This window comes from Oncorhynchus keta, chromosome 19 (genome assembly GCF_023373465.1).
Source record: "Oncorhynchus keta strain PuntledgeMale-10-30-2019 chromosome 19, Oket_V2, whole genome shotgun sequence".
NCBI lineage: Eukaryota > Metazoa > Chordata > Actinopteri > Salmoniformes > Salmonidae > Oncorhynchus > Oncorhynchus keta.
This window is the reverse complement of record NC_068439.1, coordinates 3,881,974-3,896,973: the sequence shown is the minus strand read 5'-3', so window position 1 is coordinate 3,896,973 and position 15,000 is coordinate 3,881,974. Positions and strand designations below refer to the sequence as shown.

General features: G+C 50.1%; 1 protein-coding gene across 1 annotated transcript in view; it reads left to right on the top strand.

The window, feature by feature from the left end:
• Nucleotides 1-15,000, top strand: part of LOC118378371 (CUB and sushi domain-containing protein 1-like) — a 926,375-nt gene that overhangs the window by 615,392 nt on the left and 295,983 nt on the right. Inside the window, 4 exon segments of the mRNA XM_052471760.1 lie at nt 4,946-5,050; nt 6,512-6,593; nt 6,709-6,769; nt 11,662-11,731. Of these exon segments, the coding sequence (XP_052327720.1) occupies nt 4,946-5,050; nt 6,512-6,593; nt 6,709-6,769; nt 11,662-11,731 (318 nt within the window).

The following is a 15,000-nucleotide window of genomic DNA, read 5'->3' as shown; positions in this document are numbered from 1 at the left end:
CCTCCCTCTAACCACTAGGCTACCTGCCTCCCCTCTAACCACTAGTCTACCTGCCTCCCCTCTAACCACCAGGCTACCTGCCTCCCCTATTAGTTCCTGTCAAGGCAGCAGCTACTCTTCCTGGGGTTTATTATGGATCCCCATTAGTTCCTGTCAAGGCAGCAGCTACTCTTCCTGGGGTTTATTATGGATCCCCATTAGTTCCTGTCAAGGCAGCAGCTACTCTTCCTGGGGTTTATTATGGATCCCCAGTAGTTCCTGCCAAGACAGCAGCTACTCTTCCTGGGGTTTATTATGGATCCCCATTAGTTCCTGTCAAGGCAGCAGCTACTCTTCCTGGGGTTTATTATGGATCCCCAGTAGTTCCTGCCAAGACAGCAGCTACTCTTCCTGGGGTTTATTATGGATCCCCATTAGTTCCTGTCAAGGCAGCAGCTACTCTTCCTGGGGTTTATTATGGATCCCCAGTAGTTCCTGCCAAGACAGCAGCTACTCTTCCTGGGGTTTATTATGGATCCCCATTAGTTCCTGCCAAGGCAGCAGCTACTCTTCCTGGGGTTTATTACGGATCCCCAGTAGTTCCTGCCAAGACAGCAGCTACTCTTCCTGGGGTTTATTATGGATCCCCATTAGTTCCTGTCAAGGCAGCAGCTACTCTTCCTGGGGTTTATTATGGATCCCCGTTAGTTCCTGTCAAGACAGCAGCTACTCTTCCTGGGGTTTATTATGGATCCCCATTAGTTCCTGTCAAGGCAGCAGCTACTCTTCCTGGGGTTTATTATGGATCCCCGTTAGTTCCTGCCAAGACAGCAGCTACTCTTCCTGGGGTTTATTATGGATCCCCATTAGTTCCTGTCAAGGCAGCAGCTACTCTTCCTGGGGTTTATTATGGATCCCCATTAGTTCTTGCCAAGGCAGTAGCTACTCTTCCTGGGGTTCATTATGGATCCCCATTAGTTCCTGTCAAGGCAGCAGCTACTCTTCCTGGGGTTTATTATGGATCCCCATTAGTTCCTGTCAAGGCAGCAGCTACTCTTCCTGGGGTTTATTATGGATCCCCGTTAGTTCCTGTCAAGGCAGCATCTACTCTTCCTGGGGTTTATTACAGATCCCCATTACTTCCTGTCAAGGCAGCAGCTACTCTTCCTGGGGTTTATTACAGATCCCCATTACTTCCTGTCAAAGCAGCAGCTACTCTTCCTGGGGTTTATTACAGATCCCCATTACTTCCTGTCAAGGCAGCAGCTACTCTTCCTGGGGTTTATTACGGATCCCCATTAGTTCCTGCCAAGGCAGCAGCTACTCTTCCTGGGGTTTATTACGGATCCCCATTACTTCCTGCCAAGGCAGCAGCTACTCTTCCTGGGGTTTATTATGGATCCCCATTAGTTCCTGTCAAGGCAGCAGCTACTCTTCCTGGGGTTTATTATGGATCCTCATTAGTTCCTGCCAAGGCAGCAGCTACTCTTCCTGGGGTTTATTACGGATCCCCATTAGTTCCTGCCAAGGCAGCAGCTACTCTCCCTGGGGTTTATTACGGATCCCCATTAGTTCCTGTCAAGGCAGCAGCTACTCTACCTGGGGTTTATTATGGATCCCCAGTAGTTCCTGCCAAGGCAGCAGCTACTCTTCCTGGGGTTTATTATGGATCCCCATTAGTTCCTGTCAAGGCAGCAGCTACTCTTCCTGGGGTTTATTATGGATCCCCATTAGTTCTTGCCAAGGCAGTAGCTACTCTTCCTGGGGTTCATTATGGATCCCCATTAGTTCCTGTCAAGGCAGTAGCTACTCTTCCTGGGGTTTATTATGGATCCCCATTAGTTCTTGCCAAGGCAGTAGCTACTCTTCCTGGGGTTTATTATGGATCCCCATTAGTTCTTGCCAAGGCAGTAGCTACTCTTCCTGGGGTTTATTACGGATCCCCATTAGTTCTTGCCAAGGCAGTAGCTACTCTTCCTGGGGTTTATTACGGATCCCCATTAGTTCTTGCCAAGGCAGTAGCTACTCTTCCTGGGGTTTATTACGGATCCCCATTAGTTCCTGCCAAGGCAGCAGCTACTCTTCCTGGGGTTTATTACGGATCCCCAGTAGTTCCTGCCAAGACAGCAGCTACTCTTCCTGGGGTTTATTATGGATCCCCATTAGTTCCTGTCAAGGCAGCAGCTACTCTTCCTGGGGTTTATTATGGATCCCCGTTAGTTCCTGTCAAGACAGCAGCTACTCTTCCTGGGGTTTATTATGGATCCCCATTAGTTCTTGCCAAGGCAGTAGCTACTCTTCCTGGGGTTCATTATGGATCCCCATTAGTTCCTGTCAAGGCAGCAGCTACTCTTCCTGGGGTTTATTATGGATCCCCGTTAGTTCCTGTCAAGACAGCAGCTACTCTTCCTGGGGTTTATTATGGATCCCCATTAGTTCTTGCCAAGGCAGTAGCTACTCTTCCTGGGGTTCATTATGGATCCCCATTAGTTCCTGTCAAGGCAGCAGCTACTCTTCCTGGGGTTTATTATGGACCCCCATTAGTTCCTGCAGCAGCTACTCACCCTGGGGTTTATTATGGATCCCCATTAGTTCCTGCCAAGACAGCAGCTACTCTTCCTGGGGTTTATTATGGATCCCCATTAGTTCCTGTCAAGGCAGCAGCTACTCTTCCTGGGGTTTATGATGGTTCCCCATTAGTTCCTGCCAAGACAGCAGCTACTCTTCCTGGGGTTTATTATGGATCCCCATTAGTTCCTGCCAAGGCAGCAGCTACTCTTCCTGGGGTTTATTAAGGATCCCCATTAGTTCCTGCCAAGACAGCAGCTACTCTTCCTGGGGTTTATTACGGATCCCCATTAGTTCCTGCCAAGACAGCAGCTACTCTTCCTGGGGTTCATTATGGATCCCCATTAGTTCCTGCCAAGACAGCAGCTACTCTTCCTGGGGTTTATTATGGATCCCCATTAGTTCCTGCCAAGGCAGCAGCTACTCTTCCTGGGGTTCATTACGGATCCCCATTAGTTCCTGCCAAGGCAGCAGCTACTCTTCCTGGGGTTTATTATGGATCCCCATTAGTTCCTGTCAAGGCAGCAGCTACTCTTCCTGGGGTTTATTATGGATCCCCAGTAGTTCCTGCCAAGGCAGCAGCTACTCTTCCTGGGGTTTATTATGGATCCCCATTAGTTCCTGTCAAGGCAGCAGCTACTCTTCCTGGGGTTTATTATGGATCCCCATTAGTTCTTGCCAAGGCAGTAGCTACTCTTCCTGGGGTTCATTATGGATCCCCATTAGTTCCTGTCAAGGCAGTAGCTACTCTTCCTGGGGTTTATTACGGATCCCCATTAGTTCTTGCCAAGGCAGTAGCTACTCTTCCTGGGGTTTATTACGGATCCCCATTAGTTCTTGCCAAGGCAGTAGCTACTCTTCCTGGGGTTTATTACGGATCCCCATTAGTTCTTGCCAAGGCAGTAGCTACTCTTCCTGGGGTTTATTACGGATCCCCATTAGTTCTTGCCAAGGCAGTAGCTACTCTTCCTGGGGTTTATTATGGATCCCCATTAGTTCCTGTCAAGGCAGCAGCTACTCTTCCTGGGGTTTATTATGGATCCCCATTAGTTCTTGCCAAGGCAGCAGCTACTCTTCCTGGGGTTTATTATGGATCCCCATTAGTTCTTGCCAAGGCAGTAGCTACTCTTCCTGGGGTTTATTATGGATCCCCATTAGTTCTTGCCAAGGCAGTAGCTACTCTTCCTGGGGTTTATTATGGATCCCCATTAGTTCCTGTCAAGGCAGCAGCTACTCTTCCTGGGGTTTATTATGGATCCCCATTAGTTCTTGCCAAGGCAGCAGCTACTCTTCCTGGGGTTTATTATGGATCCCCATTAGTTCTTGCCAAGGCAGCAGCTACTCTTCCTGGGGTTTATTATGGATCCCCATTAGTTCTTGCCAAGGCAGTAGCTACTCTTCCTGGGGTTTATTATGGATCCCCATTAGTTCCTGCCAAGGCAGCAGCTACTCTTCCTGGGGTTTATTATGGATCCCCATTAGTTCTTGCCAAGGCAGTAGCTACTCTTCCTGGGGTCCAGCAAAAATTAAGGCAGTAATATACATTATAATACAATGTTATTAAGAGGAATAAGCCAATCAGAGTGATTCAGAGCAGGCCATGTGACCAGGGTATAGTAGAACCAGGAACTCTGAACCTGAAGCCAAGGATTCCATCAGTGCTGGACTCCTGCTTCAGTAATCGTTTCACTGTAAGCTAACGTTAGCCGGTTGTCTTGCTAGCTAACGTTATGTGTATGATCTTATTATTCGTATCTCAGAGCCATTTGCTTGACTAGTAATAGCCTACTGTTAGCTAGCTAACATTGAACCTGGTTGTTTAGCTACCTGCCCGATTCATGCAGGGTACTAACATTATGGGTTGGGATTATGGTTCATAGTTTGGCTAGCTAGCTATCTAGCATATTCCACACGGAGAGTGTATACTTGCAATGAAGCATTTCAAAATAATAAAAATCACTTAAGTTAGTCAGTGTGCAACAGATGAACAAGACATTCATGGGTAACAAAACATCCCAGAATTCTCAGCAAGACAAGTAAACTGTCTTGTTGGTCATCACTGCATTGTCGGAACTAGAAGCACAAGCATTTCGCTACACTCGCATTAACACCTGCTAACCATGTGTATGTGACAAATAAAATTAGATTTGATTTATTTGTGTATTTACTTTCACTGAACCTGTTGTATTCGGCGCACGTGACAATTAACATTGGATTTGATCTGTGCTGTTATATACCTCTTACACGAAACAAGAGTCAAAGTTCTTACCACGCATAACAGTTCTTACGAGCTATAACCTTTACCCACTACAGCCGTCCTAGTACTGTAACCACTATGAGATAAATACGATGAAGAGTTGAATGTGTTGATGAAGAGTACCATTGGTCTCCCCTGCAGGAACGACGGTCCCTGCTCTCCTGAACAGCACGTCCAACCAGCTCTACCTACACTTCTACTCTGACATCAGCGTGTCTGCTGCCGGCTTCAGGCTGGAATACAAGAGTAAACATACATGTTGATTTATACTATAGTATCACTGGGATGCAATGGGATAAGACCCAACAATGTGTCGTGTCCTACTAGAGTAACCTAACTGTCTAAATACTCAATTTCCCTTGACACTGCCATCTCTCATTACTCTCTCTCTCTCTCTCTCTCTCTCTCTCTCTCTCTCTCTCTCTCTCTCTCTCTCTCTCTCTCTCTCTCTCTCTCTCTCTCTCTCTCTCTCTCTCTCTCTCTCTCTCTCTCTCTCTCTCTCTCTCTCTCTCTCTCTCCTCCTCCTCTCTCTCTCTCTCTCTCTCTCTCTCTCTCTCCCTCTCCTCCCCTCTCCCCTCCCTCCCTCCTCCCTCTCCTCCCTCCCTCCCTCCTCCTCCCTCCCCTCCCTCCCTCCCTCCCTCCTCCCTCCCTCCCTCCCTCCCCTCCCTCCCCTCCCTCCCCCTCCCTCCCTCCCTCCCTCCCCTCCCTCCCTCCCCTCCCTCCCTCCCTCCCTCCCCCTCCCTCCCTCCCTCCCCTCCTCCCTCCCTCCCTCCCTCCCTCCCTCCCTCCTCCCTCCCTCCTCCTCCTCCCTCCCCCTCCCCCTCCCTCCCTCCCTCCCTCCTCCCTCCCTCTCCTCTCTCCTCTCCCTCCTCTCTCTCTCTCTCTCTCCCTCCCTCCCTCCCTCCCTCCCTCTCCCTCCCTCCTCTCCTCTCTCTCCTCCCTCCCTCTCTCTCTCTCTGACCTGTCCAGAGCCTGGTACCTATGAATGGCATCCCTCTGAACAGCGTTCCTCTTTCCTGAGCCCTCCCAGTAGTAGCATCAGTAGCTCCCTAGCTCCCTCATTTACATTTAAGTCCAGACCTCTATCCCTCCCTCCCTCACCCTGACCCAGTGGAACCCACTGCCCTGGGGGTGAAGGATTACTTACCCTTTACTTACCCTATCCTAGGTATTCCTTGAAGAGGTGGGGTTTCAGGTGAGAAGGTGGGTGATTGACTCCGCTGTCCTCCCTCCCTCCCTCCCCTCCCTCCCTCCCTCCCTCCCTCCCTCCCTCCCTCCCTCCCTCCCCTCCCTGAACCCTCCTTGTTTGGGTGTAGGGCCTCAGAGCCCCTGAGGTGCCCCTCCAGCCCCCCTCCCTGGTCCTCCCTCCCCCTGGAAGCCAGTCCCTCCCTCCCACCAGACCCCCTCCCTCCCAGGGAGCCCCTGCTCCCCTCCCTTCCTGTGTGAGGCTCCCTCCCTCCCCCTCCCTCCCTCCCTCCCTGAGAAACTCCCTCCCCCTCCCTCCCTCCCTCCCTCCAGTCCTCCCGGGAGGAAGAGGAGCCCTCTGAGGTTCCTTGAGGTGGTGATCCGTCTCCTGATATGTCTGCCAGACATGCAGAGATGCTCGCCACCTGGTCTCTCTCTCCCTGCTCCCTCCCTCCCTCCCAGAGCCCTCCCTGAGAGCCCCCTCCCTCCCCTCCCTCCTCTCCCCCTCCCTCTCTCTCTCAGCGGTCTCTCTGACCAGTTGTCCAGAGCCAGTGGTACCTATGAATGGCATCAAGGTGGGAGAGAGACTCTGAGACGCTCAAGAGTTTTGGAGAGAAAAGAGAGGCGGGATACTGGTCTGTAGACATCGGAGGGATAGGCCAGAAGGGACTTGAAGACGGGGAGGGACGACATGAACTGGAGAGAGAGGGGAGAAAGAGGTCAGAGCATAGCGCAAACGAGGATGTCTCTTTCCAGTGTGAGCCAGGATACACATTACAGGTAACAGTAGTAGCATCAGTAGCATCAGTAGTAGTAGTTGTAGCAGTAGTACTAGCAGTAGCTGTAGTAGACAGAGAGGACAGTAGACAGTGTAGGGAGAGAAGAGAGGACAGTAGACAGTGTAGGGAGAGGAGAGAGGACAGTAGACATTGTAGGGAGAGAAGAGAGGACAGTAGACAGTGTAGGGAGAGAAGAGAGGACAGTAGACAGTGTAGGGAGTGAAGAGAGGACAGTAGACAGTGTAGGAGAGAAGAGAGGACAGTAGACTGTGTAGGGAGAGAAGAGAGGACAGTAGACAGTGTAGGGAGAGAAGAGAGGACAGTAGACTGTGTAGGGAGAGAAGAGAGGACAGTAGACAGTGTAGGGAGAGAAGAGAGGACAGTAGACAGTGTAGGGAGAGAAGAGAGGACAGTAGACAGTGTAGGGAGAGAAGAGAGGACAGTAGACTGTGTAGGGAGAGAAGAGAGGACAGTAGACAGTGTAGGGAGAGAAGAGAGGACAGTAGACAGTGTAGGGAGAGAAGAGAGGACAGTAGACTGTGTAGGGAGAGAAGAGAGGACAGTAGACAGTGTAGGGAGAGAAGAGAGGACAGTAGACAGTGTAGGGAGAGAAGAGAGGACAGTAGACAGTGTAGGGAGAGAAGAGAGGACAGTAGACTGTGTAGGGAGAGAAGAGAGGACAGTAGACAGTGTAGGGAGTTAAGAGAGGACAGTAGACAGTGTAGGGAGAGGAGAGAGGACAGTAGACAGTGTAGGGAGAGAAGAGAGGACAGTAGACTGTGTAGGGAGAGAAGAGAGGACATTAGACTGTGTAGGGAGAGAAGAGAGGACAGTAGACAGTGTAGGGAGAGAAGAGAGGACAGTAGGCTGTGTAGGGAGTGAAGAGAGGACAGTAGACAGTGTAGGGAGAGAAGAGAGGACAGTAGACAGTGTAGGGGGAGAAGAGAGGACAGTAGACAGTGTAGGGAGAGAAGAGAGGACAGTAGACAGTGTAGGGAGAGAAGAGAGGACAGTAGACAGTGTAGGGGGAGAAGAGAGGACAGTAGACAGTGTAGGGAGAGAAGAGAGGACAGTAGACAGTGTAGGGAGAGAAGAGAGGACAGTAGACAGTGTAGGGAGAGAAGAGAGGACAGTAGACAGTGTAGGGAGAGAAGAGAGGACAGTAGACAGTGTAGGGAGAGAAGAGAGGACAGTAGACTGTGTAGGGGAGAAGAGAGGACAGTAGACTGTGTAGGGAGAGAAGAGAGGACAGTAGACTGCGTAGGGAGAGAAGAGAGGACAGTAGACAGTGTAGGGAGAGAAGAGAGGACAGTAGACAGTGTAGGGAGTGAAGAGAGGACAGTAGACTGTGTAGGGAGAGAAGAGAGGACAGTAGACAGTGTAGGGAGTGAAGAGAGGACAGTAGACTGTGTAGGAGAGACGAGAGGACAGTAGACTGTGTAGGGAGTGAAGAGAGGACAGTAGACAGTGTAGGGAGAGAAGAGAGGACAGTAGACAGTGTAGGGAGAGAAGAGAGGACAGTATACTGTGTAGGGAGAGAAGAGAGGACAGTAGACTGTGTAGGGAGAGAAGAGAGGACAGTAGACAGTGTAGGGAGAGAAGAGAGGACAGTAGACAGTGTAGGGAGAGAAGAGAGGACAGTAGACAGTGTAGGGAGAGAAGAGAGGACAGTAGACTGTGTAGGGAGAGAAGAGAGGACAGTAGACAGTGTAGGGAGAGAAGAGAGGACAGTAGACAGTGTAGGGAGAGAAGAGAGGACAGTAGACAGTGTAGGGAGAGAAGAGAGGACAGTAGACAGTGTAGGGAGAGAAGAGAGGACAGTAGACAGTGTAGGGAGAGAAGAGAGGACAGTAGACAGTGTAGGGAGAGAAGAGAGGACAGTAGACAGTGTAGGGAGAGAAGAGAGGACAGTAGACTGTGTAGGGGGAGAAGAGAGGACAGTAGACTGTGTAGGGAGAGAAGAGAGGACAGTAGACTGCGTAGGGAGAGAAGAGAGGACAGTAGACTGTGTAGGGAGAGAAGAGAGGACAGTAGACAGTGTAGGGAGTGAAGAGAGGACAGTAGACTGTGTAGGGAGAGAAGAGAGGACAGTAGACAGTGTAGGGAGTGAAGAGAGGACAGTAGACTGTGTAGGGGAGAGAAGAGAGGACAGTAGACTGTGTAGGGAGTGAAGAGAGGACAGTAGACAGTGTAGGGAGAGAAGAGAGGACAGTAGACTGTGTAGGAGAGAAGAGAGGACAGTAGACTGTGTAGGGAGAGAAGAGAGGACAGTAGACTGTGTAGGGAGTGAAGAGAGGACAGTAGACAGTGTAGGGAGAGAAGAGAGGACAGTAGACAGTGTAGGGAGAGAAGAGAGGACAGTAGACAGTGTAGGGAGAGAAGAGAGGACAGTAGACTGTGTAGGGAGAGAAGAGAGGACAGTAGACAGTGTAGGGAGAGAAGAGAGGACAGTAGACTGTAGGGAGAGAAGAGAGGACAGTAAACAGTGTAGGGAGTGAAGAGAGGACAGTAGACAGTGTAGGGAGAGAAGAGAGGACAGTAGACAGTGTAGGGAGTGAAGAGAGGACAGTAGACTGTGTAGGGAGAGAAGAGAGGACAGTAGACTGTGTAGGGAGTGAAGAGAGGACAGTAGACAGTGTAGGGAGAGAAGAGAGGACAGTAGACTGTGTAGGGAGAGAAGAGAGGACAGTAGACTGTGTAGGGAGAGAAGAGAGGACAGTAGACTGTGTAGGGAGTGAAGAGAGGACAGTAGACAGTGTAGGGAGAGAAGAGAGGACAGTAGACTGTGTAGGGAGAGAAGAGAGGACAGTAGACTGCGTAGGGAGAGAAGAGAGGACAGTAGACAGTGTAGGGAGAGAAGAGAGGACAGTAGACAGTGTAGGGAGTGAAGAGAGGACAGTAGACTGTGTAGGGAGAGAAGAGAGGACAGTAGACAGTGTAGGGAGTGAAGAGAGGACAGTAGACTGTGTAGGGAGAGAAGAGAGGACAGTAGACTGTGTAGGGAGTGAAGAGAGGACAGTAGACAGTGTAGGGAGAGAAGAGAGGACAGTAGACTGTGTAGGGAGAGAAGAGAGGACAGTAGACTGTGTAGGGAGAGAAGAGAGGACAGTAGACTGTGTAGGGAGTGAAGAGAGGACAGTAGACAGTGTAGGGAGAGAAGAGAGGACAGTAGACAGTGTAGGGAGAGAAGAGAGGACAGTAGACAGTGTAGGGAGAGAAGAGAGGACAGTAGACTGTGTAGGGAGAGAAGAGAGGACAGTAGACAGTGTAGGGAGAGAAGAGAGGACAGTAGACTGTAGGGAGAGAAGAGAGGACAGTAAACAGTGTAGGGAGTGAAGAGAGGACAGTAGACAGTGTAGGGAGAGAAGAGAGGACAGTAGACAGTGTAGGGAGTGAAGAGAGGACAGTAGACTGTGTAGGGAGAGAAGAGAGGACAGTAGACTGTGTAGGGAGTGAAGAGAGGACAGTAGACAGTGTAGGGAGAGAAGAGAGGACAGTAGACTGTGTAGGGAGAGAAGAGAGGACAGTAGACTGTGTAGGGAGAGAAGAGAGGACAGTAGACTGTGTAGGGAGTGAAGAGAGGACAGTAGACAGTGTAGGGAGAGAAGAGAGGACAGTAGACTGTGTAGGGAGAGAAGAGAGGACAGTAGACTGTGTAGGGAGTGAAGAGAGGACAGTAGACAGTGTAGGGAGAGAAGAGAGGACAGTAGACTGTGTAGGGAGAGAAGAGAGGACAGTAGACAGTGTAGGGAGTGAAGAGAGGACAGTAGACTGTGTAGGGAGTGAAGAGAGGACAGTAGACAGTGTAGGGAGAGAAGAGAGGACAGTAGACTGTGTAGGGAGAGAAGAGAGGACAGTAGACAGTGTAGGGAGTGAAGAGAGGACAGTAGACTGTGTAGGGAGTGAAGAGAGGACAGTAGACAGTGTAGGGAGAGAAGAGAGGACAGTAGACAGTGTAGGGAGAGAAGAGAGGACAGTAGACAGTGTAGGGAGAGAAGAGAGGACAGTAGACTGTGTAGGGAGAGAAGAGAGGACAGTAGACTGTGTAGGGAGAGAAGAGAGGACAGTAGACAGTGTAGGGAGTGAAGAGAGGACAGTAGACTGTGTAGGGAGTGAAGAGAGGACAGTAGACAGTGTAGGGAGAGAAGAGAGGACAGTAGACTGTGTAGGGAGAGAAGAGAGGACATTAGACTGTGTAGGGAGAGAAGAGAGGACAGTAGACTGTGTAGGGAGAGAAGAGAGGACATTAGACTGTGTAGGGAGAGAAGAGAGGACAGTAGACAGTGTAGGGGAGAGAAGAGAGGACAGTAGACAGTGTAGGGAGAGAAGAGAGGACAGTATGCTGTGTAGGGAGAGAAGAGAGGACATTAGACAGTGTAGGGAGAGAAGAGAGGACAGTAGACAGTGTAGGGAGAGAAGAGAGGACAATATGCTGTGTAGGGAGAGGAGAGAGGACAATATGCTGTGTGTAGGGAGAGGAGAGAGGATGGTGTAGGGAGAGAAGAGAGGACAGTAGACAGTGTAGGGAGAGAAGAGAGGACAGTAGACAGTGTAGGGAGAGAAGAGAGGACAGTAGACAGTGTAGGGAGAGAAGAGAGGACAGTAGACAGTGTAGGGAGAGGAGAGAGGACAGTAGACAGTGTAGGGAGAGAAGAGAGGACAGCAGACTGCGTAGGGAGAGAAGAGAGGACAGTAGACTGCGTAGGGAGAGGAGAGAGGACAGTAGACTGCGTAGGGAGAGAAGAGAGGACAGTAGACAGTGTAGGGAGAGAAGAGATGTGGTTTAAAGCACCATGTGTCAATGGAAAGAGGCTAATGAATTTCTGTTCTCATCTTGGTCCTTGTGTTTTTGTCTGTTGTGTGTTCGTTTGCGTGTTTGGGTTATTTTCCCAGGGAAACTCTCACATCTCCTGCATGCCAGGGACCGTCCGGCGATGGAACTACCCTCCTCCACTCTGCATTGGTAAAAAAAAGTATTTCTTTCACGCTCTCTCTCTCTCTCTTTCTCTCTCTCTGTCTCTCTCGGTATCGCTGTCTTTCTCCTCCCTCTCCCTCTACGTCCTCCCTATCTCTGTATCTCTGTATCCATCCCTCCCTCCTCAGTGATCTTCACTTTGTTTTGGACATAATGTCTCTGCCATCATTTCCTGTAACCATCAGAACAGTTGGCTCAATTTGGATAAAGATTTCTACGTCATCGAGGTGGAAGCACAGGGCATACTGCTCAACCTCTGACCTGTGCCTAATCCCAGAGACTCAAAAAGTAAAAAGGCTGTTTAAGAGAGGCCGCCGAAGTGAGGGCACCCTGCCCAACACAAGATTGGCAAGTACATAAACTGCCTCTACCCTCCGTTCTATTGTACAATCACTGGAGAATAAACTGGACGAGCTCCGTTCAAGACCATCCTATCAACGGGACCGTAAGATCTGTAATATACTATATTTCTCTGAGTTGTGGCCGAACAAAGACACGGACAATAAACAGTACAGAACGTCAGCGGCAGGTAAGCTCACAGGTAAGCTCACAGGTAAGCTCACAGGTAAACTCACAGGTAAGCTCACAGGTAAGCTCACAGGTACGGCAGTGGTCCGATGAAGAGGATAACTATTCTACAGGACTCACACACCGGAATATGTTCTGCGATTCATCCGATTTCATCGATTGATTGCATTCATTCATCGGCTTCATTAATTAACACGTGCATCCACAACGTCATCCCCTGCAGTGACCGTGCGTACATATCCCAATCAAAAGCAATGGATTACAGGCTACATCCTCACTGAGCTGAAAGCTAGAGCTGCCACTTTCATGGAGAGGGACGCTAACCATGAAAGAGGCAGAGTGTCAATACAGGACTAACATCGGATCCTACTACACCCGCGCTGATGCTCGTCAAATGTGGCAGGGCTTGCAAATTATCAGGCACTACAAATGGAAACCCAGCCGCGAGCTGCCCAGTGACGCGAGCCTACCAGATGAGCTAAATACCTTCTTTGCTCGCTTCGAGGCAAGCGGCACTGAACCGTGAATGAGAGCACCAGCTGTTGCGGACCACTGCGTGATCACGCTCTCCGTAGCTGAGGTAACCCCTTTCAACAGATTAACATTCACAAGGCCGCAGGGCAACCAGCACGTGTACTCAGAACAATTACATTTTCAACCTCTCCCTGTAATACCTACATGTTTCACGCAGACCACCCATGGTCAATGTCCTCAAGAACGCCAAGGTAACCTCTCTTAATGACTATCGCCCCGTAGCATTCACATCTATAGCCATGAAATGCTTGAAAGGCAGGTCATGGCTCACATCAACTCCATCATTCCAGACACCATGTATCCATTCTGCAACAGATCCACAGATGTGAGAATGTTATTCATTGAATACATCTCAAGTGTTCAACACCACAACACCATAGAGCCCTCAAAGCTCATCACTAAGCTAAGAACCCTGGGACTAAACACCTCCCTCTGCAACTGGATCCTGGATTTTCTGGCGGGACGCCCCCAGATGTCATGCTAACACAGAGGCCCCTCAGGGGTGCGTACTTAGTCCCCTCCTGTTCGACCACATCAGTGTGGCCGCGCACGACTCCAACACCATCATTAAGTTTGCTGACGACACGACGGTGGCAGGCCTGATCACCGACGACGATGAGACAGCCTATAGGGAGGAGGTCAGAGACCTGGTGGCAGGCCTGATCACCGACAACGATGAGACAGCCTATAGGGAGGAGGTCAGAGACCTGGTGGTAGGCCTGATCACCGACGACGATGAGACAGCCTATAGGGAGGAGGTCAGAGACCTGGCCGTGTGGTGCCATGACAACAACCTCTCTCTCAACGATGAGACAGCCTATAGGGAGGAGGTCAGAGAGCTGGCAGTGTGGTGCCATGACAACAACCTCTCCCTCAACGTCAGAAAGACAAAGACAGGAAACGGAGAGTTGAACACACCCCCATTCACATCCGACGTGACAGTGGTGGAGCTCCAAGTTCCTCTGTGTCCACATCACCAAGGATCTATCATGGTCCAAAACACGACTACACAGTCGTAAAGAGGGAACGACAACGCCTCTTCGCCTGCAGGAAGGAGGCTGAAAAGGTTGGTCCCTCAGATCCTCAAAAGGATATACAGCTGCACCATTGATTGACTGGTTGCATCACCATTTGGACAAATACAATTTGATTGGATCCCTCCTTCCCGGTCTTCTTTCTCTCTGGATGTGAATATCCAAGGTATCAGGTATCAGGGTTCTTACAGCGACAGCTGATTATTCCACACACACACACACACACACACACACACACACACACAGACAGACACAGACACAGACACAGACACAGACACACAGACACAGACACAGACACAGACACAGACACAGACACAGACACAGACACACACACACACACACACACACACACACACACACACACACACACACACACACACACACACACACACACACACACACACACACACTTCTTACCAAGGTCCTTGTAGAGGCACATCACCGCTCTGCTTTGGAATTGATGAACAGGGAGGCTTCAGACTTTGTTTAATGTCTCAACAAGGACGTTTGTAGAGACAACTGCTGCTCGGAGTCGTTCCCAGAGTTCCCCTCTCTGTTAGAGAGAAATGAACAGCTGGGAAAATGAGAAAGAAACATGCTGTAGCTACTGTCAATCACGTGTGTGTGTGTGTGTGTGTGTGTGTGTGTGTGTGTGTGTGTGTGTGTGTGTGTGTGTGTGTGTGTGCTTGCGTGCATGTTGTGCTGGTGTGTGTATTCTACTTCTGGTTCATGGTACAGGAGGGATGGAGTGGTGGAGGGATGGAGGGATGGAGGGATAGAGGGATGGAGATTCATAGCCTTTACACTGCCTTTCTGATTCCCCACTTAACACTTCACACATTTATGATTATAACCTACCTCTTCCTCAGTCTCTACTCTCTCCATCTCTACACTCTATTCCTCAGTCTCTACTCCCTCCATCTCTACACTCTATTCCTCAGTCTCTACTCCCTCCATCTCTACACTCTATTCCTCAGTCTCTACTCCCTCCATCTCTACACTCTATTCCTCAGTCTCTACTCCCTCCATCTCTACACTCTCTTTCTCAGTCTCTACTCCCTCCATCTCTACACTCTCTTCCTCAGTCTCTACTCTCTCCATCTCTACACTCTATTCCTCAGTCTCTACTCCCTCCATCTCTACACTCTCTTTCTCAGTCTC